Source organism: Neovison vison, chromosome 7 (genome assembly GCF_020171115.1).
Source record: "Neovison vison isolate M4711 chromosome 7, ASM_NN_V1, whole genome shotgun sequence".
NCBI lineage: Eukaryota > Metazoa > Chordata > Mammalia > Carnivora > Mustelidae > Neogale > Neogale vison.
In genome coordinates this window covers 200252423-200279234 of record NC_058097.1, presented here as the reverse complement: position 1 = coordinate 200279234, position 26812 = coordinate 200252423, and the positions used below count along the sequence as shown (strand labels likewise).

Here is a 26812-nt window from a genome sequence, read left to right as displayed (position 1 = left end):
GCTTTGGCAGAGGAGGCGGGAGAGCCCCCCGGCTTTGGGCAGAAACTCAGTCCACGTTTAGCTAGTGACGGCTTCTCCCCAAATGCCAGGACACACGGGGTGTTTGGGGACCCTAGAGGGCCCCACCCGGCCAAGAGCTCCAGGCTCTGGGCAAGCCCCACGTGTTGTACAACCTTGGCAGGGCCGGCGCGGGGGAATCCAGCTTTGGCAGGGCTCTGGGAGGCCGCCCCTCCAGATGGAGCCATCAGGCTGGGACCACTGCCCACAGAACAGGGCTGGCGGGGAGGGCCAGGCGCGCCGCCAGCTCCTGGCTCTGCAATCCCCCCACTCCTCGGCCCCCTCCCCCACCACGGAGGCCGCGAAGGCCTGGGGAGGGTCAGGGCTGCTGCCGGACCGACACCCAGTATGACAGACATGCTGGCTTCACTGGGCACGGGTTAAGGAGGCAACGTTCTTTGTTTCCTGCCAGGAAAAAGAAAAAAGAAAAAGAACTCCACTCAGGAGTCACCCTCGGAATTTACTTTTATTTCTCCAAAAGTTGTTTCTGTGTCTGATTCCCGCCGAGAGATCACCAAGCCTTCTGGCCTTTTCCGAGCACGCTGCGTCCACAGCCAGTTTGCCCTGGGCTCTGTGTGTCCACGAAGAAGCTAGAGCTTTCTTCCAGAGCAGCTCGACTGCAGGTCAGGGTCCGGGTCCAGCTGTGCTGGGCCTGTGCCCTGCAGCCTGCCTGCGCTAGGTGACTGTCCGCCGTCCCACCTTGAGTGGCCTGGCTCCCGGCGGAGGGCCGCTCCTGGGCTCTCGGACATCCGCGAGCACCACACGACGGGGGACGAGGAAGCGCCCAGGCCTCAGATCCTGACCACCTGGGCGGCCACGCACGGACTCCGCCTCCCCTCCCCGTCTGCCGCCCGCTGCCTCCTGAGGAAGAGGCGGCCGAAGGTGCCCCCCACCTGCCCCTTGGTGAGGCGCCCAGGATTCACACAGATGCAGCCGAGGACATCCTGGGGAAAGGAAAGGGGCAGACGTGAGAAAGCTGGAACCACCCAACAGACCCCAGAGAGGAGTGGAAGGCAACGGAACACATCTCAAGTCCAATCTGTTAACTTATTATTGGAAAGCCCTGAGCTCCTTTTGAGCCTCTGAACCAGAATAAAAAAGCGTAACAATCAGCTCCCCAGCTTAGGAGACAAACCTGACCTGGTTATTGTTTCCAACAGTGGAACACATTTTTACCTCTTGAGGTCTCACTAGCTGATTTGGCCAAGAAAGCTCCGGCTTGGGTGGATCCGGAGGGATCCACCCCCGGGGCGGGAGCCGGGGCCTCCGGTGGCAGAGATGAGAATGACCCAAGGGCTTCTTCAAAGTTCTCATGGCGGAGTCCTTTCCAGAGGTCACATCCGAGTTCCGGGGAGTGGGGCAGGCAAGTGCACGTGTGAAATGTCCCCAGGTCTCCCGGATATGGCCCCACATGACAACCACTGTGTGAGGACCTTCCTACCTGCCCCTGGGGCTCCCAGGCTGGTTAGCTGAACACCCGGGGGGGACATGGGAGCAGGGAGACGGCTTTTACTCAAACATTTTACTAAAAGATTCATTTTCCAGTCCTTTTATCACCTCTCTTCAAGAAAGGAGCACCGTCCCCAGCATGAGGAGCGGGGACCAGCGGTCTAGAAGGGAAAGTCAGACGGGTCCTGGTGTTTCTGGGGAAAAAGCAGAGTTCAAACCTACCTTCACAAAGTATTTCAGCTCTGATGGGATAATGAAGACATCCGGGGTGACGGGCAGCTGTGCGTAGGTGTAGAAATTCTCATAGTCAATGGCCATGTCTTCCTGGGGAGGGTAGAGCGGGTAGTAGCTACAGAGACGGAGAGAAGGAGTCAGCAGTGGCGGGGCTGGGGGCCCCTCTTCCCACACCGTCTCTCCGCTCCTCCCTGTGTTTGGGGGACAGAAGGCCGGCTTGTCATCACAGAGGTGGCGGGGGGAGAGTTCCCGGGTAGTGGCCCAAGGAAGGTGCTCGTAATCAAATCTGCCAAAGCACCGGACCCCAAAGCACACTTGTGCTGGTCAGAGAGCCCCACAAGCGAGCTCACCTCCTCTGGGTCAGGATGTGCTTGAGGATTCGGCTGAGTCTGTCCGAAGGTCCAGAAGTACTGGGGAAGCAAGAGAAGCAAGAAATGGAATGCAGAGCCTTGCTTCTCAGCGTCCGTGTCTCTTTGGGGAGGACCTGAGGATTCGATAAACCGGGGAGAAGCTCCATGGCCCACAGGCAGTGATGAGAGGGTACCTCGGGGGAAGTCGAAAGACCCCCTCCAACAAAGAGCTGGGTCTGTTCCCCCCGAGAAGGGGAGCAGGCCACCGGGCTGAAAAGGCAGAGAGCAGGCATCCCAGGTGATCAAGACCATGGAAGCCGCTGGCTAAAACCGCAGTGTGCGAGAATGTGCGAGAATGTGCAAGAAGCGCACCAGCGTGCGGTGAGCGTGAAGTCAGGGGGCCCCTGCACCTCGGACCCCAGCCAGCAAGCACACACCCATCTTGCCTAACACACGCACGGCTTTACACGTGATGGCGGAACCGCCGGACGCCTGTCAGCAAGCAGGCTAGGTCTGAGTTTCTGCAGACCGACGGCCGGCTGAGCAGCTTTGCAGCTCACTTGCACGAGCAGGGACACCCCCTCCTGCTTAGGTCCCGAGAGTGGGGGGTGAAGAAAAGGAGATAAACTTCTACGATGAGAAACGGAGCGCAAAGACACAGGGCCATGGCTCTACGGGGTCTCCAACGCCACAGACAAGTGCGAGCAGAGACCGACCCCGTCGCTCCCTCTGGGAATAGACAAACGTGAATGGCCCAAGGGTCTGGCACAAAGCGCTGCTCTGAGGACTTCCCAGTCAAGGCTCTGCCAACCAGCCCCGTGGTTTTCTTGATGGAAGAAAGGCCCGGAGTCCAGAGAGCCAGTGTCCTGCCTGCCGGGCCAGAAGTGCTCCCCACCTACTGATCTCCTCGGCTCCCATGTGGAACAGCAGATCCGTGGACGTCAGGCCAAGAATCACTCCGTTGACGGCGAGGCTGCAGGGCTCAGACACGAACTGCACTCGCTGAAACGAGCATTTGTGCACCCAACTTAGAAATGTCCTGCCCATGTCAGGGGGACAGTGGAGGGGCCTCCCAGGGGTGGGGAGACCACCAAAAGGGGGGCCAAACCAACGGACAGTAAATCACAAATACATCTGTCTGTTAAAGAAAGATGCTCAAGAGTCAGGCCCATCCACCCTCCACTCGGGGGCCAGAGTGGGGGCGCTGCTACCTTTCTGTCGTCTCGAAGCAGGTCGGAGTAGCTGAAGGGCGGCTGCGGGTATACAGGCTCGCGGTGCACGTCCCTCACAGACGGGACAAAGACGAGGCGGGAGCCAGAGCTGCTTTGTCAGAAAACCGTCAGGAGAAGGAGAAAAGCGAGTGCCGCGGAGTTAGAACAGCTGGCTGACAGACGGCAAACGTCGCGCTCGGGACAAGGGCCCCCGGCCAGGGAGGAATTTCCCAGCTGAACTCTAGCAGGAGAGAGGCCGTTTCCCACGGGATACCGTGAGCACAAGGCACCTTGGTCCCACTCCCGCGCATCTACCTCAGTGAGGCTCGGGTCACCCGGGACACGCTTTCTCCCAGCTCTGTGTGGTGTGCCGCTGGGGCAACGGCACGTGTGGTGGGAAAGAAAGGAGGAGCTGACATTGGGCTAGAGAAGATCTAGAAAGACAAGGTTTTGACCAAAGAATCAGGGCCTTGCAGTCAGATAGGAAAGCAAACCTCTGACTCCACACTGCACACACACGTGGCGTACAGGCGGGGGTCTCCCTGACCCGGTGGGGCGGGGGCACTCTTGCCCAGGGAGGGACCAGGCATGCCGGCCGGACCCCCACACTGCTTCACACACGGAGGGTCACAGACACACCTCCCGAGGGATGGGGAAGAACACACGCGGCCTTTCCCCAAGGCCCTTCCCTCTCCCACAGGGAAGCGATGCTCCAAGTTTCTCTGAGCAGACTGGCTAGCCAGACTGACGGGACTATTTAATAGCAACGGCAAACAGAGATTTCCTTCGATGGAAGCAGAAGGGGGATCTCTAGGGCTCAACATGTGAGCGAAGAAAAACCTTCAACTCTAGGACCCAACGATTTATCCTCAGTCACACAAAAGAAGAAAGGAAAAAAAAAATCCCGTTTCCTTGGTTCCCTCAGCTGTGCTTGGCAGGGAGCCTACTACAAACCACACAGGCACCCAGTGTCACTTTGAGGGCATGTTTAAACCCCTCCAACAGTGCCCACTGCCAGCTCCCTCTCTTGCTTAAACTCTACGGCCTTCCCAGATGCAGGTACAGCTCCGTAGATGCCTGTCCTATGGGAGAAAGGTATTGGTGACTGTTGGCACATTTGTCAACCGTCATACCTGCTCAGAGTGTGAACCGAGACGTGTGCAACAGAAACCAGGACCTTGGGACCACTTTGGTCAACAGTTACCGTCCTTGTGACATGGAAAAGTACACGATCAAGTCACCCGAAGCCAGGGCGGACCATCCCAGGACCAGCTGAGCTCCAGGCCCGGGGCGGGGGGTGGGGGTGGGGTGTACTCAGTCCAGGAGGGACACAGAGGGCGGAGATACCACTGGCCCTGTTTAAAGGTTGCTGCTTCAGGGACGTTCTGGAAGAGCAATGGTTAAGGAGGAAACAGCCCTCCTGCTCATGGTTGTGAAGCGGCTGTAGGGGGAGGGATCAGAAAGAAAATTCCAACTATGCTGAGCATTGCACAACCTCGTGCACGGCAGTGGGAGGGTCCCCACAGCCGCTCCCTCTGCAGGGTTGCTGCTCGGCGGCAGCTCGGCTCTCCGTGCAGGGGGCACTTCCACGAGCTCTGGCTTTTACTGATAATCAGCTCTGTACGTCTGATCTCTCAGGGATAAAAATAAATTCCCCCAGCACGGAGTGCTTATATACTGTTTTGGGGAGGGCGGGGCAGCTCCCCATGCCCTGGGGTGCACGCTGGCTGCAGATGAAAGTGCCTGGCAGCGCTGGGCGCTAGCCCCACAGTCACAAGGCCCAGTCTGTTCTTTGTTTGTTCCACGGCTGTCACCACCACACAGGGCGAGGAACCAAAAACAGAACCCGATGTCGCACTGAGCGCACCCGGCCTGCTGGGGCATGGCTACATGGTCCCTGATCATCCCCAGGGGACCCCACTGAACAAGGACACCAGCCCTGCTCCTGGCAGCTGGGGCGGGGAGGGGCATCTCTGAGGAGCACCAGGTGCTCCCCAGGTCTGGCCTGCGTCAGGACAAACAGCAAGAGGGGAGGCACTTGTCTTAACTTCACTTAAGGGAGGGAGTGAGGAAGGGGCAGACCCAGATGCAGGCCCAGTCCCCTGAGCCCCAGGTAAGCTAGGGAGGCTTCTCCTCAGTCCCTGAGGCCTGCCAGACCGGCCTTGCTGCCGATGCAAGAAGGTAGTATTACGACTAATCAACTCTGGGATCAGTTCTCACAGCGAATGGGCAGAAGATTATACATCTTGGTTTAAAAACCACCTTTGTTACAGACTTGTTTTTAAAAGCTTAGCCTCAGGAATGTTTATTTTCTCTGAGCTCAGCCACAGGCAGGCAGATTCCCTAGAGAAGATCCATCACCTGTACCAGATCCCCTCAAACCCAGGCCCTGGAGGAAGAGGGCAGGAAGTGAGGACATCTGCTTCCCAAGTAACTTCCTACTTGTAGTTTGGGACTTTTCTTGGAATAGTGCCTTTTCTCTCAAATTAGAATCGCATGTCTCTCCTCAGTTCCTGCCCCTTGGTCTACAGCGAGGATCTAATATCCCCCACGCCCCCCGTGGCCTGCTCGGCCGTGAGCAGTCCCCATGAAGCGTGGGGCAGCTCAGACTCTGGGGAAGGACTTGGACTCACCCCAAAACAATCACTCATGCAGCGAGATGCTTGGGGCCCCCGGGGATTTCGTTGGGGAACTCATCAAACACTTCTCAGAATCAGTTGGGAAGGTTCCCAGGAAATAGGAGTTTACACAAAAGGGAGTGACAAAAGGAAGGAAGCAAAGGGCAAGCAAGGGAAGAGCGAAAGTCTGTGCAGCCTCTTCCTGTCAAGTGTGTTTATCTTTGTGTTTTAGAGATGCCTCTAAGCCCGGCGTCCATGCACTTGGGAGTCAAGAGGGGGATCTGATCTCTGGAGTTCAAAAGGATGAAGGGACAGGAGCTACCGTTACTTCTTGCCGCGGGGAACCCGGGCAGCGTGAGGCTCTGTCCAACAGTCTCAATTCTGACCTGCGCGTCCCTTCGATAATTGTCCGCAGACACTGCTTGAAAATATCTTCAAACGGACTTGTGAGCAGGCAGCTCTGCAAGAGAAGGAAGGAGACGATTCAGAGGGCAGACACCGGCCTTCACTGACCCGCCTAGCGAGGAGCTGAAGGACAGACAACGATGAAAGACACACGCTCGTGGTCTCTGTCCTCAAGAGCAGTCTGTCTGGGGGCAGGAAGGCAGGTGGGGGGAGGAGTTCATCCTCTATAACGTAAGCTGAAACACTAGAAGCAACAGTGCTCTGAAATCCTTCCTGTGGAAGGTGCGACATCCTGAGACAAAGGGCAGGAGGCACCGACAATCGGCCACAGGGATGTCCCGGGAAGGGCCTTTTGTGTTTTCTGCATCGAAGGACGGCAAGATGGGGGTCCTGGAGCCAAGGGTAGCAGCTTAGTGAGCCACAGACCCCTGCATTTGTGCAAGCGTGCTCAGGCCTTGGGACCGAGCATCACATGAAGACCCCAGACTCATAGACATGTATTTCCTTCCCCAGTTTCCAAACGGGCCTTGCATTCTAGTGACATGAAGCCTTCCAATGCAGTCTCTTTATAAAAAAGCCTTGCTACAGTGCTTTTCTGATTAGCTGCAGGGATTAATTTAGGTTTGTGACAAAGGCTGCATAAACTCCAGAATATGGAAACAAGAGTGAGGGCTCAACGGGAGGGAAGTATCTGGCACGTCCCCTTCCAGCCTCGACTTACCTCAACCTGTTCGTGCTTTGCGTCCAGGAAAGGTCCAAGCTGCAGATAGAGAAACGAAGTATTAGAACCACACGTGTCCGGGAGCGCCTTAACACACCCTCTCCTAGTGGTTCTCTGCCCAGGGTCCATCTGTCCCTCTGGACAGCAGACGGGGTTGGGATGCCCAGCGAACATCACAGGCAAAGCCGTGACCCTGGATGCAGGGAGGCCGCCCGGGCCCCCTAACCAGGTGTGCTGTCTCCTACAGGGGGCCTTTCTTTCTTTTTTTTTTATTTTTATTTTTTTAAACTTTTTTTTTTTTTTTTTAAAGATTTTATTTTATTTATTTGACAGAGAGAGATCACAAGCAGGCAAAGAGAGAGAGAGGAGGAAGCAGGCTCCCTGCGGAGCAGAGAGCCCGATGCGGGACTCGATCCCAGGACCCCTGAGATCATGACCTGAGCCGAAGGCAGCGGCTTAACCCATTGAGCCACCCAGGCGCCCTCTTTTTTTTTTAAAAATATTTATTTATTTGACAGAGATCACAAGTAGAGAGAAAAGCAGGCAGAGAGAGAGGGGGAAGCAGGCTCCCTGCTGTGTGGGGCGGAATCCCAGGACCCTGAGATCATGACCTGAGCCGAAGGCAGAGACTTAACGCACTGAGCCACCCAGGCACCCCTAGAGGGCCTTTCTTTAAAAAAAACAAACAAACAAAAAAAAAACGACTTTATTTGAGAGAGAGAGGAAGAGCTGAAAGGGAGGGAGAGAGAATCGGAAGCAGGCTCCATGCTCAGTGCAGAGCCTGAATGGGGACTTGATCTCACAACCATGAGATCATGACCTGAGCTGAAACCAAGCATCAGACATTTGACTGACTGAGCCACTAAGACTCCCCTGGGCCTTTTTCTAAGGTCTCCTCCCCAGTTTCCCCTTGGTGCCTCCCCTAGCGAAGCTGTCCCAGGAGGTTGTCCTACCAGGATGCAGACATCCGGCAGATCGCGGTTGATGATGGTGATCAGATCGAGCAAGGGGTCGTACGTGATGCTGTCGGATGTGGTGTATGGGCCACAGGCCACCAGGACCATGTTTTGCTCAAAATCTAAGACAGAAAGGATCATAAGGTATTGATTAGAAGATAATGGGATGGTGGAAGGAAGGACAATTAGGGAAAAATGCCACAGGACTCAATTAATTGAGTCTCCCTATGTGTACAATACTGGGAATCCAAGATCTCATCCCCATCCACAAAGAATGCTCTGCCAGCTGCTAGAGAAAGGGAAGTAAGCAAGTAACTAGGGAGTGACAGGCAGTTTGCCAGCAGCACACGTGGGCAATGGGAGGAAGCAGCAATCAGGAAAGATCTGATCAAGGTGAGATTTGCTCATGCCTTTCCCCAATTTTTTTATTATGATAAAACACAAATAACATAAAATTTGCTATCATCACCATTTTTAAGTATACATTTCAGTGGCATTAAATAAATGCAGAATGCTGTGCAATCATCACATCCATTCCCAGAACTCTTTCATCTCGTGAAACCGAAACTCTTGTCTCCATTAAACACAAACCCCCGCTCTCCCAGACCCTGGCCACCATTCTCTTGTCTGTCTCTAGGATTCTGGCTACTCTAAGTATCTCCCGTAAGTGGAACCATACACTATTTATCTTTTTGTGACTGGCTTATTTCACTTTGCTTATGCTTGTAAGTAGAATTTTCCGGGAGCAAGGGCAGGGCAGCGTCCTGGAGAGTGTGCGGTTTGAGGGAACATCTGTGGTCCAGGGTGGCTGGGGAACGTGGTCCAGTGAGGAGTCGAGAAAGAAGGGCTGGGTGTGAGGTTCGGCCTGGGATTCCCGTATGGGGTACCGAGGTGTGACATTTGGCTACTTGTCTCGCACGACCCTTTCCCCACAGCACTGGCCTTCCTTTGGGAGAGCCAGCCCTCTCTCTCCTCCACCAGGCAGTCCGGGGGACTGTAAATTAGGTGTAATGCTGTCCCCTAGCCAAGAGCCAGGTGTGTGATCAGTCTGAGCCATCCATACTCTCCTCTCTGCTTCTGGAATCTCGAGGTGAATCATTCAAGAAGAGAAGAAAGGGCGGAGCTGACCTATTCCGGCCAGAGGTAACTGGATGAGACCTGGGGAATTCCTGCTGGCCGGACACCTAGAGCTGCTCCAAAGTCTGCATTTCTAGCTCCCCGTCCTCGCTACAGCTAGCTGGATTTCCCCTAACAAATTCTCTTTTTCTTTCTTAGGTTAGTCTGAACCGGTTTCTGCAGCTTACACCAACAAAACCCAAAGATCTCTGACTTAACATGGAGTTGTGTTAGTTTCCTATGGCTGCTGTGACAAATTATCACAACCTTAGTGACTGAAATCAAACACGTATTTATGATTATGGTTCTGGGGGTCAGAAGTCCCACAATCAAGGTTCTGGCAGGGCTGCATTCCTTCTGGAGGCTCCAGGCGAGAGGTTTCCTTGCCTTTTCCAGCTTCTAGAAGCCACCTGCATTTCTTGGCTCAGGACCCCTCTTCCATCTTCCCAGCCAGCCCACTCTTCCTACTTTTGATGTGGATCGTTCTGCCTCCTCCCTACAAAGACCCTTGTGAGGACACTGGGCCCACCCAGACAACCCAGGATAATCTCAGGATTCTTAAGTAAAGGACACCTGTGAAGTCCCTTCTGCTGTAGAGAGAAACACAGTCCCCGTCCGAGGAAGTAGGCCATTACTCGTCTACCAGAGCAGGAATGCCGTGAAGCGGGATTGAGGGTTCAGGGAGAAGAGTCTGTTTCACCCTGTGCTAGGGCAGGGGACAAAGTTAAATCTGGTTCTGAGGAGCCTACAGCAGATGGAAACCCTGGAGGAGAGCAAGTGCCAGCAGACCAGGGCCCATGTCTTACTTTGCGTCTCCAAGTTCATATCTCAGTACCTTGGTTAAAACTGTTTGTTCATAACTAATTCCACTGCTTCCAGAGGCTTCCTTGGCACACGGCTCAGGCTCCGGGCATCTCAGCCACGTAAGTTTCATCTCGCCATGCACAGTGGATCTAATACCACCACGTTCATTGGTTTGTTGCCAAAAACATGGGTCTTCTGATGCAACGTGCAACGTCCTAAACCCTGAAATTTCATTCCTGATTCTAGGTCCATCGCCAAGAACGCCCTCATCACACCCCGTTACTGGGCATGGGGTGCTGACAATACCCTTGGGTCGGCCTTCTCACTAAGAGTCCTCAACAGTCTTCTGCTTTCCTTCCAAAAATGCTCTAAATGATTCTGAAGCAGTCTGTTAGAATTTCTTTTTGTCTTTTCCCATCCAGATTAGTTACCAAATAACTCCAGGCCTCCTTAGAAATTTTATCTTTTTTTGGGGGGGCGCCTGGGTGGCTCAGTGGGTTAAAGCCCCTGCCTTCGGCTTGGGTCATAATCTCAGCGTCCTGGGATCGAGCCCCACATCGGGATCTCTGCTCAGCGGGGAGCTTGTTCCCCCTCCTCTCTCTACCTGACTCTCTGCCTACTTGTGATCTCTGTCAGATATATAAATAAAAATCTTTAAAAAAAAAAAAAAAGGCATCTGACTCTTGACTTCAGCTCAGGTCATGATGGTGAGATCACACTATGTGGGGCGTGCCTTCCGTCCCCTCCCGCCCAATCCCCACGGACTGCAATGAAGGAATTCTCTCTGGCTTATTATTGTTAATTCCTGACTATTTGGGGGTCACTAGGTTTTCCATAATGTCCCTTTTCTCTTCCAGGATCCCAACTAGGATCCCACAGCACATTGAAAGAAATTCCTTTTAAAACCATTCCCATTTGGTCTTTTACAAAGTAACTTCCAGACACAGATGGCATGCCTCGTGTAGCCAGAACCCAGGCTCACTGGGCTCAGACCCTGGCCTTCCAAGGGCCCGGGAAGCCGCCCACCCACTGTCCTTCCTAGCCTCCCTGGGGTGCTGCCAGGCATGGTCTGCAGCTTTCTCAGGGCCCGAGGAACCCAGATCCTCCTCCACCCTCGTGGTGAGCAGAACAATGTCTGAACCCACACTCACCTCCATCCTCTTCGGTGGGCTGATAAAATGGAAGTGGCAGACCCTTAAAAACAGAGGAGAAAAGCTGAACTGAGTTCCTGGTTGAACAAAAAAAAAAAGGGAGGGGGTGGGCCCTGAATGTGGGTGGGGAACTGCGGGCATCGGCAGGTGGGGAGGGGGGGCTGAGGTGTGGAAGGAGGAAAGCGGCCTCAGTCTTGCCCCCTGGAGCTCAAAGCTCACAGAACGGACAGTTCCTGCCGTTTTCCTATATGGCACAGAGCGGCAACGAAACCCAGGTAATGGAAGGTCACGGCTAACCTTGTTAACACCCAGCAGAAGGTGCGAGAGCACAGGTGCCCAGAGTCCCAGGATTCTAGGCAAAACCCAAGAGCAGGGAATCTGCCACTTTCCCTCTAGTTATTTGCAAATCCGTGGAGGACTGCTGCCTAGAGCAGAGGCTGGCAAACTAGGGGCTTTGGGGCCCATCTGGCTACCGCCTGCTTTCACGAAGTTAGCCACAATCGCTGGTTTGCATGCTTCTATGGCACTTCTAAGCCACCAAAGCTGTCATCGTGACAGAGACCATAAGGCCTGTCACGCTTCAGATATTTACCGTACGGCCCTTTGCAGAAATGGTCTGCAGGAGGCCCGGAGGTAGCGTCCCAGTCTATAGCTAGAGGACTGAGAAGCAAATAAATAGGTTCTCCCGTGTTTCCAGGACGGACAGAACGGCCCATACCGTATCTACAGCAGAGGAGGAGGGAAGTGGGTGTAGTCACCCTCGTACCTCATAGAGTTTGGTGGCAATAAATTTTCTACCAGTCGTGTTGATTCCTTCCATAATTACAACCTGAAGAACAAGAAGTAGAATGGGAGACAAGAGATCGGCAATAAAACTATTTTGATAAAGTTAAAAAGTATGAAGGTACTGGGGCACCTGACCAGATCAGTGGGGAGGACATGCGACTCTTGGTCTTGGGGTCATGAGTTTGAGCCCCACGTTGGGGGTATTTCACTTAAAAAAACATCTATTAAGTACTAAGTGCACCTATCTCATTTTATAATTAGAAACTTGGGGGTATTTTTCTAGAAAACAAATTAAGAGGGTTGTGCCAGTAATAATAATTATGTTCCATATGGATGATCTAATTTTTTCTAACAATTCTATGAGGTAAGAAGTATTATTTCCACTTTAGAGACGAAGGCACTCTGCTTCGAGATGATAAGGAGCTTGGCCCACAGTGACAGGCCGTGCTGGGCGGAGATGGAGGTTGAACCCGGAAGCAGGTCCCAGGGCTGAGGTCAGAGCATTCGGGGAAATCTGGAATCTGTACACTGGTGTCTGCCCTCGGGCCAGTGCTCCCGCCACACCTCAGGAGAGTGTGAGGCAGCCCGGACGCCATGTTCATCCTACCACCGCCCCCATACACGCTACAGAGTACACAGCACGCATGCGTCCCATCTCACCTGTCCGGGAAACAGAGAATATTCTTTGAGCTCAGATAAATCCACTGGAATCTGAGCCCCCGAGGAATATTCCCGGTCCCCCTCGAGAATCACGGACTTGCTGTTCAGCTTCCCATTGGTGTCACAGCCGATCTGGCCCAGCAGAGTAATGGGCTCCTACCGAAGATGTAACATACACGTGACAGACCTGGGGGCAGGAGCTCGAAATCTGGGGTCACCAGAATGGACAGCGGAGGACTTGTTTTGGCCGGCCACCCAGCATCACCAGTGACTCTCAGGGCATCTGGTCCGCCCACCCACCCACTGCTTGAGGCCCTCTAAGTGGTCACCTAAGCTTGGGCATCTCTAGTGAAGACAAACTTGGTTCCTGCGCCCCAAGGCAGCCCAGTGCATCTCTAGATAGTTTCAAACATTAACAGTTCACGTCTTTTGAGCTTACTGAATACCAGGCATGTTCTAAAGGCTTACGTGTATTAACTTGTTTAATCCTCGCAATGATGATGAAAAGGACACTATTTCTGGACCCACTTTACAAAAAAGAGAAATCAGCCACAGGTTACGTAATTTAATTAAGGTCAAAGTGTGGGTCAAGTCTGGGTTTGAAGTGTGGCTCCAGAGCCATATCCTTAACCACACACCGTATTGTCTCTTAACAGGAAATTCTTCTTCAAATTGAGCTGAAATGTCTCTCTCTGGCTTCCTTTGTCCTGTTCCCATTCCTGGGGGCAGACTGAGGAAGTCCAATCTTTCCCCACAAGACCGTGCATTGCTGCCTCCCCTCCACTGCTTCCTCCCAAACTTCCTTATATGACATGTTTTGTGTATCATCCCCAAGTGGTCAATCTTCTCTGAATGCAAACAATGACAGAAGTGCCTTAAGGAATCTTCTAGAACACATTTCCCCTTAGGTTAAAAAATGTTTCAGGGGGGCGCCTGGGTGGCTCAGTGGGTTAAAGCCTCTGCCTTCGGCTCAGGTCATGATCCCAGGGTCCTGGGATCGAGCCCCGAATCGGGCTCTCTGCTCAGCGGGGAGCCTGCTTCCCCCTCTCTCTCTGCCTGCCTCTCTGCCTACTTGTGATCTCTGTCTGATAAATAAATAAAATCTTAAAAAAAAAATTTTCAGAGAGAAAGCACTGGAGCATATGCCAGATTAAACCACAATTAAAGATATTGCTGGCAATGGTTGATCCGCAAGGACAGACACCAAATTAGGGGAGCGACTATGGGTCACTGCTCCTGGACCCTATCCTTGCTGTTGCCCTCATAACCTGATCACTGAGCACTTCTATCCATGGGAAATCTCCAGGGGGCTACCTGTCTCACACTAAAAAGGAGAAGGCCTCAGTCTTTGCTTATGTAGAAGACCCTAATCCAAGTGCAAAGAAAATGTTATCAAATTCGACCAAGACAGATGTTCTAACTAGAACATAGACAAGAAGTAAAAAAGGGGCGCCTGGGTGGCTCAGTGGGTTAAGCCGCTGCCTTCGGCTCAGGTCATGATCTCAGGGTCCTGGGATCGGGCCCCACATCGGGCTCTCTGCTCTGCGGGGAGCCTGCTTCCTCCTCTCTGCCTGCCTCTCTGCCTACTTGTGATCTCTGTCTGTCAAATAAATAAATAAAATCTTAAAAAAAAAAAAAAAAAAAGAAGTAAAAAAGGGAGCAAGGATGCCTTTTTACCATTAGTTTAAAAATACAATATTAGGGAGCTGGGTGGCTCAGTGTGTTAAGAGTCTGTCTTCAGCTGAGGTCATGATCTCAGGGTCCTGGAATCGAGCCCCACATTGGGCTCTCTGCTCAGCGGGGAGCCTGTTCACCTCCCCAACCCCCCCCCCGCCTGCTTGTGATCTCTTTCTATCAAATAAATAAATAAAATCTTTTTAAAAAATTACAGTATTATTTAGGAAGGACTATTAGAACGATTCTTACTTGAGCTGGGGCCAGAACAGGAGCAAAAGCCTCAATCTTGTAATGTTCCTTGAGTTCACAGCCAAGTTCCTCTATCTTACAGGTCAGAACTGAAAGCCCAGAGGGGGAAAAGGTATTGTGTTTAGGACATTCCACTTGTAAGGGGAGAAGATACAGCGCATTGTAAAATACTGAAGTCAGTCAATTTACAGAAGTAGGAGGTGCCCAGGACTTCCTGCTAAAGCCCTAGCCAATCTCCCAGTATCTAGTGGCTGAAATTTGGCCACAGATCACGTGGCACACTCCCCGAGAGTCAGCACGGATGCCCACAACCCAGCCTTCCTTTCCTTCTGGTCATCAGTGAGGTTTAGGGCAAGTCAAGTCCAACCTGGAGAATCTTCCATTCTTTACAAGGAAGACACCATAAATGTCTTTGATTTTCATTGCCTTCTACACAGTTCAAATGGTTGTCACCGGGAAATGGTTATGTGCTTTCTCTTTAGGGACGCGGAGTGACTTGGGAGAATTGCTGAGAGGGTCACGTCCTGTCCCTCCACTGCTAGGGGCATCCTGAGGACATCTACGAACTTCTGTATTCAAAGGAGACCTTGGAACTTGTTCTACCGGCCTAGCTAAAGCTGTGTTACTTACTCTACGCCTTTCCAGGTGGTTTTATATTCTCCAGAATCGCAAAGAGATAAACAATTACCGTCTCGAATATCTGGAAGCTTCTGGAACATTGATTTGTAGCTCCTGGTGAGTGACTCTGGACCCCCCAAGACCTTCAGGCTGAGGTTACCGGCCCCTCCTCTTCCAGACCAAGACACTCCCTGTGCTGAACCAAAGGAGGTAACCACTTCTCCTCGGTTATTTCTCGAGCTGTATTTCTGAGAGGGAGTAGCACTGATTGGAAGCAAAACAGATACACATTACCGAGTTTCTATTTAAAGTGTGAGGTGAATAAAATGAGGTAACCTTTTGGAAAGGGGGACTGGAGAAACGTCAAGCTGGCCTCACATTTTATAAATCTTATCAGCTTAATAGGGTTGGATATACCCAGACCTTTAAGGAATTTCAGGAATGAGGGTAAGCTTAGAGACAGAAACATATTTCAAAAGGTTTTCTCCTGGATTACAGCTAAACAAAGGAAAACCAAACTGAACTCTGGATTGATTAAAAAGCGAGTCTGAAGTATCACTTTCTTTTCTCTCTTGCAATTTTTAAAAAGATTTTTTTATTAGAGAGAAAGAGAGGGAACAGGCAGGGGAGGGACAGAGACAGAGGCAGACTCCCCGCTGAGCAGGGAGCCTGATGCAGGGCTCAATCCCAGGTTCCTGAGATCATGACCTGAGCTGAAGGTAGACGCTCAACCAACTGAGCCACTCAAAGGCCTCTCTTATGATTTTTTTCCCGCACTTACTAGAATACCCTAGAGCCCGGCTGTGGATAAGCCCAAAGTTGCTGTGCGTCTCTAATACGGCACAACACAGCTCACGGTAGACACCACATTGAAATGAAGGTCACAGGACTTAATCAGCTCCCCCGTGTGTGCAGATGGGGCTGTACGGAGTTCAGCCAGCTGGTGGACAACCGTTCCCACTCTCCAAGGCCCAGCTGACAAGCGCTCGGATTTCCACGGCCCGCCTGGTAAACAAGAACACGGAGGTCACTGAGCTCCCCGGAAGGCCGTGCGGGCCTCCCACCCCTGGCTGGGAACGCAGCTGGCAGCGAGCTCGCTTTCAGACGGTCTGCCCCTAGGACCCGAGCTCGGCAGGCAACAGTTTCACGGGCGATACCGAAACTGGAGCCATGGTTCCTGCTTCCCACAGAGGCTATGGGAGAGGAGCTCAGTTAATGAGCTCAGGCCCTGCGCTGCCTCTACGTGAATAATTTACAGGTTACTTCCATAAATTACAAAACCAGTTTCTGAGGTCAGCTTTATTAGCGTGCATTTAAAAACTGCCGAGGCCGCGCAGGGCCGCCTTCTCTGAGCTCCTCCCCAAGCGGCCCCATGGGACAGCCATCACTGCTGGCCCCTTAGTGCCAGGACACTTCAAGGGACCGCTGCTGTCACCGTGCTGGCTCGGCTGATGACAACTGTCTCTACCCAGCAAGTTTCAAAGATGCCCTTGTACGTCGAGAAAGCTCCCAAACCCATTTGAGAACTCCCGAAAGCAGGAGGGGATCATGCTAGGGAAACTGTCCTTCCAAGTCCCATGGCCGCTTTTCTGGAGTGACCGCTGTCACCTCCTCTCTCAAGCGGCAGAACTGGACAATCTTCAGTTCTGCTCTGTCGACAAGGGGACCACGGCACAAGCAGTTCGAATTTCCCTAAACGGTTAACGTGACGGGTCCTTGGCCTGACGCGGCAGCATCAAGCCTCTCTTCCCCCAGCAGGGCCATCGCCTATGGAATGTGCTAACAGGAGACATGTCATTTACGGATTTCAAAAAAATCACAAGTGATCTTTGTGGATTTACGTGCAGAGGTGGCAGCACGGATAAAAATGCCAACTAAGTCCACGCAGACGCACAGCGACATGCAAACTCTCAGAAACTAGTTGTAACCTGAGAGAGGAACAATAAGCAGGTTTTCCAACAAGATGAACACAGATACGTGTTTTTCTTTTAGAAAAATAGACGCTGTGGGGGCGCCTGGATGGCTCAGTAAGTTAAGCGTCTACCTTCGGCTCAGGCAGGTCATGATTCTAGGCTCCTGGGACGGAGTCCCACATCGGGTTCTCTGCTCAGCGGGGAGCCTGCTTCTCCCTCTCCCTCTGCCTGCCACTCCCCCTGCTTGTGCTCTCTGACAAATAAATAAAATCTTAAAGAAAAAGTTGATACTATAGATGAAAAGAAGAAGAACAAGGAGAAGAAACCCAACAACAACAGAACTAACAGAGGCAGATGGAAACCTATCTGTCTCCCTTGGCAAGACTCCCAAGACTCACGGGCTTCTGAATAGACAGGTTGTTTTCCGGAGAAGGTATCTGTTCCTGATCTGGGAAATGAGCCCCAGAAAAGTGGGTGGAAAGTGAGTTTCCTTAACGACTGGAAGACGCAGTAATTTTCCACACAGGAAGGGAAGGCAGTGCGGGCAGACAGCAGTAAGCCACGAGCCAGACACCAGAGCCACACGCCCACCTGCACGGACTCCCTCACTCCGGAGGGTCGGTCCCCCAACAACCACAGAAAGGGGAGAGCCGGCCCGCTGTCCGGCAGCTGCATTCATTCTGATCCGTACCTTGGAGAGAAACTCGACGGCGAAAGGAGTTGATGGGGGCTCCGAGTAGACACAGTCCTTTTTGTTAGGGGGGTTTCTGGGGTGGTGATAGCTCGCTTCTGAGAACCCTAGGAACAAAACAGAAAACGAGATCCCAGTCACCGAAGACCCAAGCTGCTACCTGAGGGTACGGCCACTCAGGAAGAAAAGCACAGTCGGTGCCCGAGTGAAAGGCACAAGGAAGGGCTGGGCTGGTTCCCTTCTTAAGGCCCCATCTCCAAGCAAAATCCCATATAGAAATCTTCAGCAGCCATCACCAAATCCATCGGAATCCTGTCCTCATTTTGAAGGCAATTATGAAAAAGGATCAACATTTCCCAGAAAGGACTGCCAGGCCGGCAATCTGTCCTGTCAAACTGTTCATGTGGTCACTTTTTTTCCCCGCTCCTTTGCTCTGAACAGCTAGAAATTTTAATCTGCACAGACACATTTTCCTGACAAGGGGTGGGACCACATTACCACTCATTTTGGCAAAATCCCCTGCACGTTTTCACAATTAGAGAAGGGAAATGACTCTGGGAAGAGAGCATGGTTGAGCTCGTAAGTCTGAGTGTTTAGCGAACGCCTCACTGATGGTCACTCCTGTCCTCGGGCTTTTGCTCAACCACAGGAATCCAAAGTAAACCCAGGATGGAGGATGAGGCCCGCGGCTCCGAGGTCTGCTGCTTTCCAGAGTCTGGGACGGCTGACTGGGGCAGAGCAGAAGTAAACTCTTTGCCGGGACCGCAACCAGGAGGCCGGCTGCTCTGCAGAGGATTCCCTGCCCTTGGGCTCCTCCTGGCTGCGCACCAAAGTCATGTCACCACAGCCTCCTGCTGGTGACGACTGGGGTCAAACACTGGAGAACAGATGCAAGGCCATTATCAAGTAGCTGAGACAGAAATTAGGTTTTAAAAAGACCCTGATGCTACCGCTCTTGTACAATAACCAATTTTTAACACTCCTCTCTGCGATTTTCACATTTTTCCAATTTAAAAAATATATGAATTCTAATATTTACAATCTTAGTTTAAATATAAACCTTTATTTGAATATTACCTATACTGATTTTTTCCACACTATATTAACTATGAACATTTTCCCACCAACTTTGTCCTTTTTTAGTAGCTGTGATTAAACTGATACACACAGGAGTTGACGTGAATACTTCTCTACTGCTGGGTGAAGGGGTGCTTGTACCTTTGGCTGATCCTAAATAATGCCGATGCTCATCTTCACACAGATGGCTTCCCCCATAATTCAGATTACTTCCTTAGGAGAGATTCTGACTAGGGACAATTACTGGGCCAAAGGATGGGTAAGATTTTACGGTTTTGGTGTATTTCCTCAAACTAATATCTTTTTTTAAAAAAAACATTTTATTTATTTATTTGACAGACAGAGATCACAAGTAAGCAGAGAGGCAGGCAGAGAGAGACAGAGAAGCAGGCTCCCTGCTGAGCAGAGATCCCAATGCGGGACTCGATCCCAGGATCCTGGGATCATGACCTGAGCTGAAGGCAGAGGCTTTAACCCACTGAGCCACCCAGGCGCCCCTCAAACTAATATCCTAAATGACTCCTGTAATCCACAGGGGCTGTGGAACTCTAGGTCCAAGGTTAGGAGGGGGTATTTCAAGAGAAGGACAGTCCGTCTCCCAGGACATGGCGAGAGGATGGGAGACAGGGCAGTTTCATGGCCTTTGTCCTCAGCGCTTGCAGCCAAACCTGATGGTGTCACCAGACCAACTCCTGTCGGACTTCTCAGGGACGTGCTCGCTCTAACCACACTCAAGAGATTTGCTATTAACGCTGCATGTCTAGGCATTTGCAGTGAGAAATGCCGGGACCGAGGAGACCATATTCTCATATCCTGGGGCAAGCACATTCTCACACCACCCAGAAACCCAAATTATAGCCCAGGTTGCCAATTTATTCATTTACTAGAAAGCCGATGCTGGTGGCACGGGAACTTCAAATCCGCAGGCTAACCTATTCCCTCCGATCAGGCAGGACATGTGGAAAGTGGAATGATCACCAGGGGATTTATGGCAAGTGCAGGGGCAGAACAGTTGTTAACTGCATAAGTCAAACATTAAATGATGATCGGAGGCGGCCACCAGGACATTGGGCTCTATACCATGGGCACGCCTGCCTCGGAGACCCAACAAGGGTCTGGCAAGCTCGCTGTGCACTGTTTGTGAGGGGCAAGGCCAACATTTGGCCCCATGACTACGCAGTCAGGAGACCACTGATGTACGGCCTAACGATGACTGAGCAGTTTCCTGGGATAGGTATGATTCTAGGTATTTCACGTTCCTCTGGGCCAGACCCTCATGTCATCTCCTCTGGGCTTTCCACACGTCTTTCATCTTGTTTGTTCATTTCAGTCCAACCCACTTAACTCTGATTCCGGGGTGACCGGCTGTGACTCCTAACTGAGCGTCCATGGCAGGAACGGGCATCCTTGGGATGGCATTTCTGTCCTTGGAAGGGCATATAACCCCCTGGGAAACCAAGTAAATTTGTATCTGACCTACGCGTCAGTCCACAGAGCGCTGGGTGACCAGGAGTCAGTCCCCAAGAACACGCTCAGCTCTGGACATACAGACAGATCGCACCTGCTGGAGCTGTGAGGCCGTCACATGAAGCAGCCTCACCAGGGCCCACAATCCCAGCTGGTGGTGCTCCTTAGGGAGCCAAGCCACCGTCCTTACTCGGAAGGTCTGTCCTTCAACAACGATTAACACGCCAGGCTCTGGGAAAACAGCAGCAAACACAGCCGCGTTTCTGCCCTCAGGGAGCTTCTGTTCTAACACAGGGAGACAGACTGACACAGAGCAGTAAATACACAACCTGCCTCATGTTAGTAAGTGCCACGGAGAAAAGTAAAGCAAGAGAAGGAAACCAAGGCGGGAAAGAGGAGAGGCTTGCTCTGGGCGGTGGGTCTGTTCCCTCAGACAGGGGACAGAGGAGGCGGACTCATGTCTGGGGTGTTTGAAGAGCAGAGAGACCGCCAGAGTGAGGAGGAGAGGGAAGTGGACAGGGAGTGGGGCCAACTCAGCCCCTCACACACCTTCTGGATGTTATCGGGGGAAGATGGGGGAGACGGTGGAGGGCGGGGAGCAGCAAATCCTGTGTTTGAAAGGAGATGGCACACGGTGGCTGCTGTGTGAATGGCTCAGAAGCGGACACAGCAGAAAGCAGCCAGGACAGGCAACTGTCCCGCTCATCCAGGAGAGGACAGTGCCAAGCACCTGGTGGCAACAGGTCCCGGTGCACAAGGGGAGAGGGCTGGTGAATGAGTTGTTTTGTGTCAGCAACTTCACAGGGCGTGTTTTCAGCTTTCTTGCTCTCCACAGGCACACCTAAACTACTTGCCTTCTTCCTCACGATGCAACTGGACTTTGAAAAATTAAGGCTTCCTCCGTGTTTATAGATTTCTACGAATTTATTTTGAGCTGCTTCTTTATTTTTATTTTATTTTTTTTTAAGATTTTGTTTATTTGACAGAGAGAGATCACAAGTAGACAGAGAGGCAGGCAGAGAGAGGAAGGGAAGCAGGCTCCCTGCCGAGCAGAGAGCCCAATGCGGGGCTCGATCCCAGGACCCCGAGATCATGACCTGAGCCGAAGGCAGCGGCCTAACCCACTGAGCCACCCAGGCGCCCCTGAGCTGCTGCTTTTTCTTCTTCTTCTTCTTTTTTTTAAAAAAAGATTTTATTTATTTATTTGTCAGGGATGACAAGTAGGCAGAGAGGCAGGCAGAGAGAGAGGGGGAAGCAGGCTCCCTGATGAGCAGACAGCCTGACGCGGGGCTCGATCCCAGGACCCTGAGATCATGCCCTGAGCCGAAAGCAGAGGCTTTAACCTACTGAGCCTCCCAGGCGCCCCTATTTTGAGCTTCTTGAGGGCAGAGCCCAGCCGTGCCTGTTCTGTCCACCACTGCTCTCCCAGCATCTGGTACCGAGCCTGACACACAGCAGCTGCTCAGTAAATGAACAGAAGCATCGGGATCTTAGAGATAAGGAAGCTGCAGCTCAGAGGGATAAAATAACTCACCCGAGGTCCTCTAGGTCTTCTGACACAGGCTTTGACGTCAATACTATCCCACTACCCCAGCCTACCCCTCATGCTAGGATCCAACACCGGAACTGAAGCATTCAGTCACAGCACCTGCACCGGATACAACGCTCTGCAACTTTTACGAAGAGTAACAATGGAGAAACTGTATTTATGAACATTTTATGATGCTTATGCTAGTTGAAAAAAGGCAGGATAGCTCTATGGTTCCAAGGACTGCCATTATGTAAACACGGCTATGCCTGTGACGGGAAAGGACGACGTGTAAGTGGCAACACAGCAGGAACTGTATAGGTGGCTCCTTTTCTCCCTCAGAACTTCAAATGTCGTGACGCTGTTTTAAGAATAAAGAAAAAGGCTACTCGTGGGAAGCGCTCTCCAACACAGACTGACCTTAGAGGGTGTGGTGTAGGAGTCCAAGAGGCTCTCTTCTTCTTCCTCCACTTCGATTCTACAAACAGTGCTCAGGAAAAACAGACTTCCACCCAAAATCGAAGGCAAGGGTCGATTAAACAAGAAAGCCGATTAGTAGGTACTCTTATTATTACTTGCTTTTAAATTACGCAAATTACAAGATACAGCACCCAGCTTTCTATAAAGACCAGCAGCAGGAAAGGATACAACTCTTGGATGGAAACAATGTCTCTGGCTCCAGCGTGCCCACCATCCCTGGGCGCTCTGGCCGATTTTTTGCTCAGACACTGAGGAATAAAAGATAATAATGTATTATTCCATAGTCAAGTAACAGAGGAGGTGTGCTCCACAGCTGTGAGGTAATAACAGGCATTCAAAATACAATCTAATATATAAAATTCCTCCAAGTAAGAGTTAAGTCAAGACAATGCACGGCAGGCTAGCAAAGAAGAGTTCTCCTGGGACTGTTTGCAAACGCTCAAAGCTAACACCACCACCAACGATTTGCTGAAGGCCTACATACCACCCAACATACTGTTTTAGGTGATTCTGACCCACTCTCGTCTAATTCTTACAATAACCATAAAAAAAAAAAGGGTTATTAGAACCAGTAACAGCAGAGGAAACGGACGCTCAGGGACAGAGGTTATGTTGGCTGCCCCCGTGCACACTGGGGCCAGAGATCAGCTGTGTTTCTGAAGCCCACACTCGTCTCACACCACCTCCCCCTGAAGAGGAGGAATGGAGAATTTCATCATTAGTTTCCTCACATTTTGTTCTTACCTCATGCTCAAAAGAGTTCAGGATGTCTGGGGTGAGGCCAACTTTCCCCGTTCTGGTGCAGAAGGCGATCAGCTCGGCTACCATGCCCTCCTCGTTCTGTCCGTACAGCAGGCACAGCTCCACCACTGCGGGAAGGGAAAGAGCGCAGGGAGACCACAGGGCGTTTCTTGCAGCTTCCGCCCGGGAAAAGTGAAAACAGTCTTTGATTTCTTCAGTCAGTGTTTCCTCAGCACCCATTGGTGCCAGGCCCGGTTCCAGGCATGAGAACAGAGCAGTGAACAACAGAGAAGAATCCTTATCTCCACAAAGCTTAGTCTTGGAGACAGAAAACAAGGAAGTAAAATCTGTGCTATGTTAGATGAGCAGCTGCCTTTAGCTCAGGTCATGATCCCAGTGTCCTGGGATGGAACCCCAGGTCGGGCTCCTTGCTCAGCGGGGAGTCTAGTTCTCCCTCCTCCTGTGCACGCTCTCTTTTCTAAGATTTTATTTATTTATTTGAGGGAGAGAGATTGTGAGAGAGAGAGAGAGCACAAGAGGGGGAAGGGTCAGAGGGAGAAGCAGAGTCCCCGCTGAGCAGGGAGCCCGATGTGGGCTTGACCCCAGGACCCTGGGATCATGACCCAAGCCTAAGGCAGATGCTTAACCGACTGAGCCACCCAGGCGCCCCTCCCTCCCTCCCTTGCTCTCTCTCTCTCTCCCCCTCTCAAAGAAATAAAATCTTAAAAAAAATAAATAGGCAAGTAAGATTACAAAGAAAAAGAAAGCTGGGGAAGGGATCAGAGGTTTGGGAGCAGGGACTGGTAATTTTCAATACAGGGATTAGGGAAGGCTTCGCTGAGAAGGTGGAAAGCGAGCCATGCAGTATTTAGGGAAAGAGATTTCATGCGAAGATCCTGAGGCAGAAGCGAGATCAGCAAGACCACTATGGCTAGAACACAGTGAGGAAGGAGACAGACGAGGAGTTCAAGGGGGTGCAGATAGTTGGCCACTATAATTACCCTGGTTAGTACCCCGAGCAACTTAGAAAATCACCAGAGGGTTCAGCCAGGATGGTAACATGACCCAGCTTCCGGTGAACAGGGTCACTCTGGATGCCGTGTTAAGCAGAGAGCGAAGGGGGCAAGGGTAGCATCAGGGGAACCAATTAAGAGAACCGTGGCAAAGTGCAAGCGAGCAATGACGGCAGCTTGGACCAAGGTGGGGGCAGTGAGGTGTGGGGAGAAGTGGTTGGACCTCACACAGGAAGCATCGTGAGGGTAAAGCCAATGGGATTTGCTGCTGCTGATGAAAAAACAGAATCAAAGATGGTTTTCAGGCTGAGCACCTCGAAGGGTGGGGAAGAGAGCAGCAGGAAGTCCTATGAGGAAAGGGAAGACACACAGGAGCTTGGTTTTTAGACACATGGAGTTCGAGGTGCCCATTACACACCCAGCTAGCAGCTGGACAGGTGAGCTGGCAGTTTAGCAAGTGGTCCAGGCTAAGACAGGCACCTGGGAATCATCAGCAACACATGGGGATTCCCTAAGGAAGTGTGTGCATCTGGGACTCAGATGCCTGAGAAGCGGTGACAAGCAAGATACGAGAACAAGTAGGTGTAGAGTCTGAGAAGCTAAGAGACAAACGTGTTTCAAAGAAGACACGGCAAACGGTGTCAAATGCTAACCCCGGATGGGAACTGAAAAGTCACTCCGAGTTTAGCTAGGTTGAGGTCACTGGTGACCTTGAGAGAAGCAATTTCAGAGAAGCCCTGGGGATGAAAAAGATTACTGAAACACGCTTAAGGAGGACAAATCTGAAGACAGCAAATACAGACAACCCTTTTGAAGAGGTTTGCTGTAATTGGGGAGGAAAGAACTGGAAGAGGGAATGGGTTCAACAGAGTATTTTATTTTTATTTTTTAAAGATTTTATTTATTTATTTGACAGAGAGAGAGATCACAAGTAGGCAGAGAGGCAGGCAGAGGGGGGTGGGGGGGTAGCAGGCTCCCTGCCGAGCAGAGAGCCCAATGCAGGGCTCGATCCCAGAACCCTGAGCTCATGACCTGAGCTGAAGGCTGAGGCTTTAACCCACTGAGCCACCCAGGTGCCCCTCAACAGAGTATTTTAAAAGCGGAGCAAGAACCATACTACTGTGCTATCAGGAGAAAAACTCTTATAGCGAGAAAAATAGAAAACATGTAAGAGGTTAGAATTACTGGAGCAATGTTCGTAAGAAGGTTCGAGAAGGAACGGGATTTAGGACTCTAGTTGGGGGGGTCTGGATTTTGCTAGGAATAGGGAGAATTTATTCATTGGAATAAGGCAGCAGGAGAGGTAGGTGTGAAGAAGGAATGGTGGAAGTTTTCTGTTTCTACATTTTTGGTGAGACAAGAAGTTCATCAGCTTTGAGTGGGACAGAAGGACCTTAAAGGAGAAGGTGGCAAACTTAAAAGTCCCACTGAGGTTAGTAATTATGAATTCAAAGCCTAGAATTCTAACACCACTGCCAAAGTAGTTCTGTGAGATAAAAGCAACAGCATTTTGGAAAAGAATGCACTGGGCATAAGACCTTGGAGAATTCTGGTATCTCACGGAAAGTTAACATGTTTGCATTTCGGTTTTACACATTAAAAAAGAAGTTCTAAGTGTTGACGAATAGTTAGGGCAGGGGCACGTTCATCACGATTCTGAAACTGAGAACTCTACACCTCTCAAGACATTGCTTCTGACATCTCCTGCCCCAGAGCCTGACCAGTAAGAGGGAGCACCCACACTCGAGGAGAGGAGACTGGGGTTCACAGACTAGCCATCTCCTGGTTTGTTTCTGCCTCTGTAAACAACTGACAAGCTCCCCAGCGTTTTTTATCAGAGCTAAAATTCAATTTGGGGAACCCACCTCAAGGGTTCATATTTGCACAGACCACCAACAGCTTTGATGAGAAGTGATGGATCAGAAGTTTACAGCCAGGCTGGAAAGGGAGGAGCCACGAATAAAAAGTTACATTTCAAAACCCCCACGGCTCTTGTTCTGTTTTGGAGGCTTAAAGAATTTCACAACTCGCGCCACCGGGCCTAGTCTGATCCTGGCACGGCCCCAAATTCCACCTTTCCGAAACTGCGCGGGTTTAAAGTCGTGCTTCATATCCTTACTCTTGAGTTGGGATCCAAGCAGGACACTGCAAACGCTGCCAAGTCCCTACATCCCATATCGCAAGACTTGGTTTAATTCTTCGTCTCCCAAACAGCAAGAGGTTTGATCTAGGGGAGGGGAGAAACTTGGCTGCGTTCCCTTTGGGGTTCTAGGCGACTGGGAACACCGAGCGGGAGCGCGGATCTCGGCTGGGGGCGGCGCGGGGCCGAGGGACTCACATTTCTCGGTCAGAGCCGCCTCGCATTCTACGTCGAAGATCTGCAACTCTTCCACCAGGCGCTGGGCGGACACGCTCATGGTGACCCCGCAGGGAAGCCGTGGGACCGGCCCACCGAGCTCCGACCTGAGTTCCAGGAACCCACGGCGTGGAGACTGAGGGGCAGGACGAGGTTCCTCGGATCCAGGCACCCTCACAGAGAGCGAGACGGAAGAGGACCAAATGGCCCAAGCCCTCCGGCGGTCGGAAGGCCCCGGCCTCAGCCACGGAGAAACACTTCTTTTTAATGTGGGAGGAGCCCCCAAGCGCCCGAAGGGAGGAAGCAGAAAGTTCGTTAACTCGCACTCCTGGGGAGAACGTCCTGCTCCCTAAAAGCTACCACGGAACACCTCCAGGACTGGAACAGAACAGAACAGCGCAACCAGCGAAAACCCGCCAAATGGTTTGCACGGCGCGCGCATGCGCGAGACGGGTTAAACCCCGCCCCTTCCCTTCTGCTTCCT

At 51.7% G+C, this 26812-nt stretch overlaps 1 protein-coding gene across 3 annotated transcripts; it reads right to left on the bottom strand.

The window, feature by feature from the left end:
• Nucleotides 1-504: 504 nt before the first annotated feature.
• Nucleotides 505-26751, bottom strand: POLA2 (DNA polymerase alpha 2, accessory subunit). Of its 3 annotated transcripts, XM_044259652.1 has the most exons (19): nucleotides 26311-26329; nucleotides 26092-26199; nucleotides 22963-23087; nucleotides 22387-22466; nucleotides 22159-22216; nucleotides 17667-17773; nucleotides 15133-15326; nucleotides 14445-14533; nucleotides 12519-12674; nucleotides 11839-11901; nucleotides 11073-11115; nucleotides 7999-8123; nucleotides 7046-7084; nucleotides 6306-6379; nucleotides 3302-3410; nucleotides 2986-3092; nucleotides 2091-2150; nucleotides 1729-1855; nucleotides 505-1001 (listed from the first exon to the last, which is right to left on the bottom strand). In XM_044259652.1, coding segments are annotated over exons 2-19 (1710 nt in total). In that variant the 5' UTR covers nucleotides 26093-26199; nucleotides 26311-26329; the 3' UTR covers nucleotides 505-848. The 3 variants fall into 3 exon arrangements, with proteins under 3 accessions (XP_044115587.1, XP_044115586.1, XP_044115589.1); XM_044259651.1 differs by lacking the exon at nucleotides 26092-26199 and having other exon boundaries at nucleotides 26311-26751; XM_044259654.1 differs by lacking the exons at nucleotides 26092-26199; nucleotides 26311-26329 and adding an exon at nucleotides 25838-26075.
• Between the last annotated feature and the right edge of the window lie 61 nt (nucleotides 26752-26812).

What these genes read in the sequence shown, in the direction of transcription:
- POLA2 (XM_044259651.1), bottom strand. Translation starts at nt 26,389, where the DNA reads ATGAGCGTGTCCGCCCAGCGCCTGGTGGAAGAGTTGCAGATCTTCGAC. An exon ending in GCTTCCAGATATTCGAGACG is followed by an intron (nt 14,534 to 15,132) that starts GTAATTGTTTAT and finishes CTGGGCTTTCAG; the next exon opens with TTCTGACCTGTAAGATAGAG. An exon ending in TGCCGGATGTCTGCATCCTG is followed by an intron (nt 7,085 to 7,998) that starts GTAGGACAACCT and finishes CTCTATCTGCAG; the next exon opens with CTTGGACCTTTCCTGGACGC.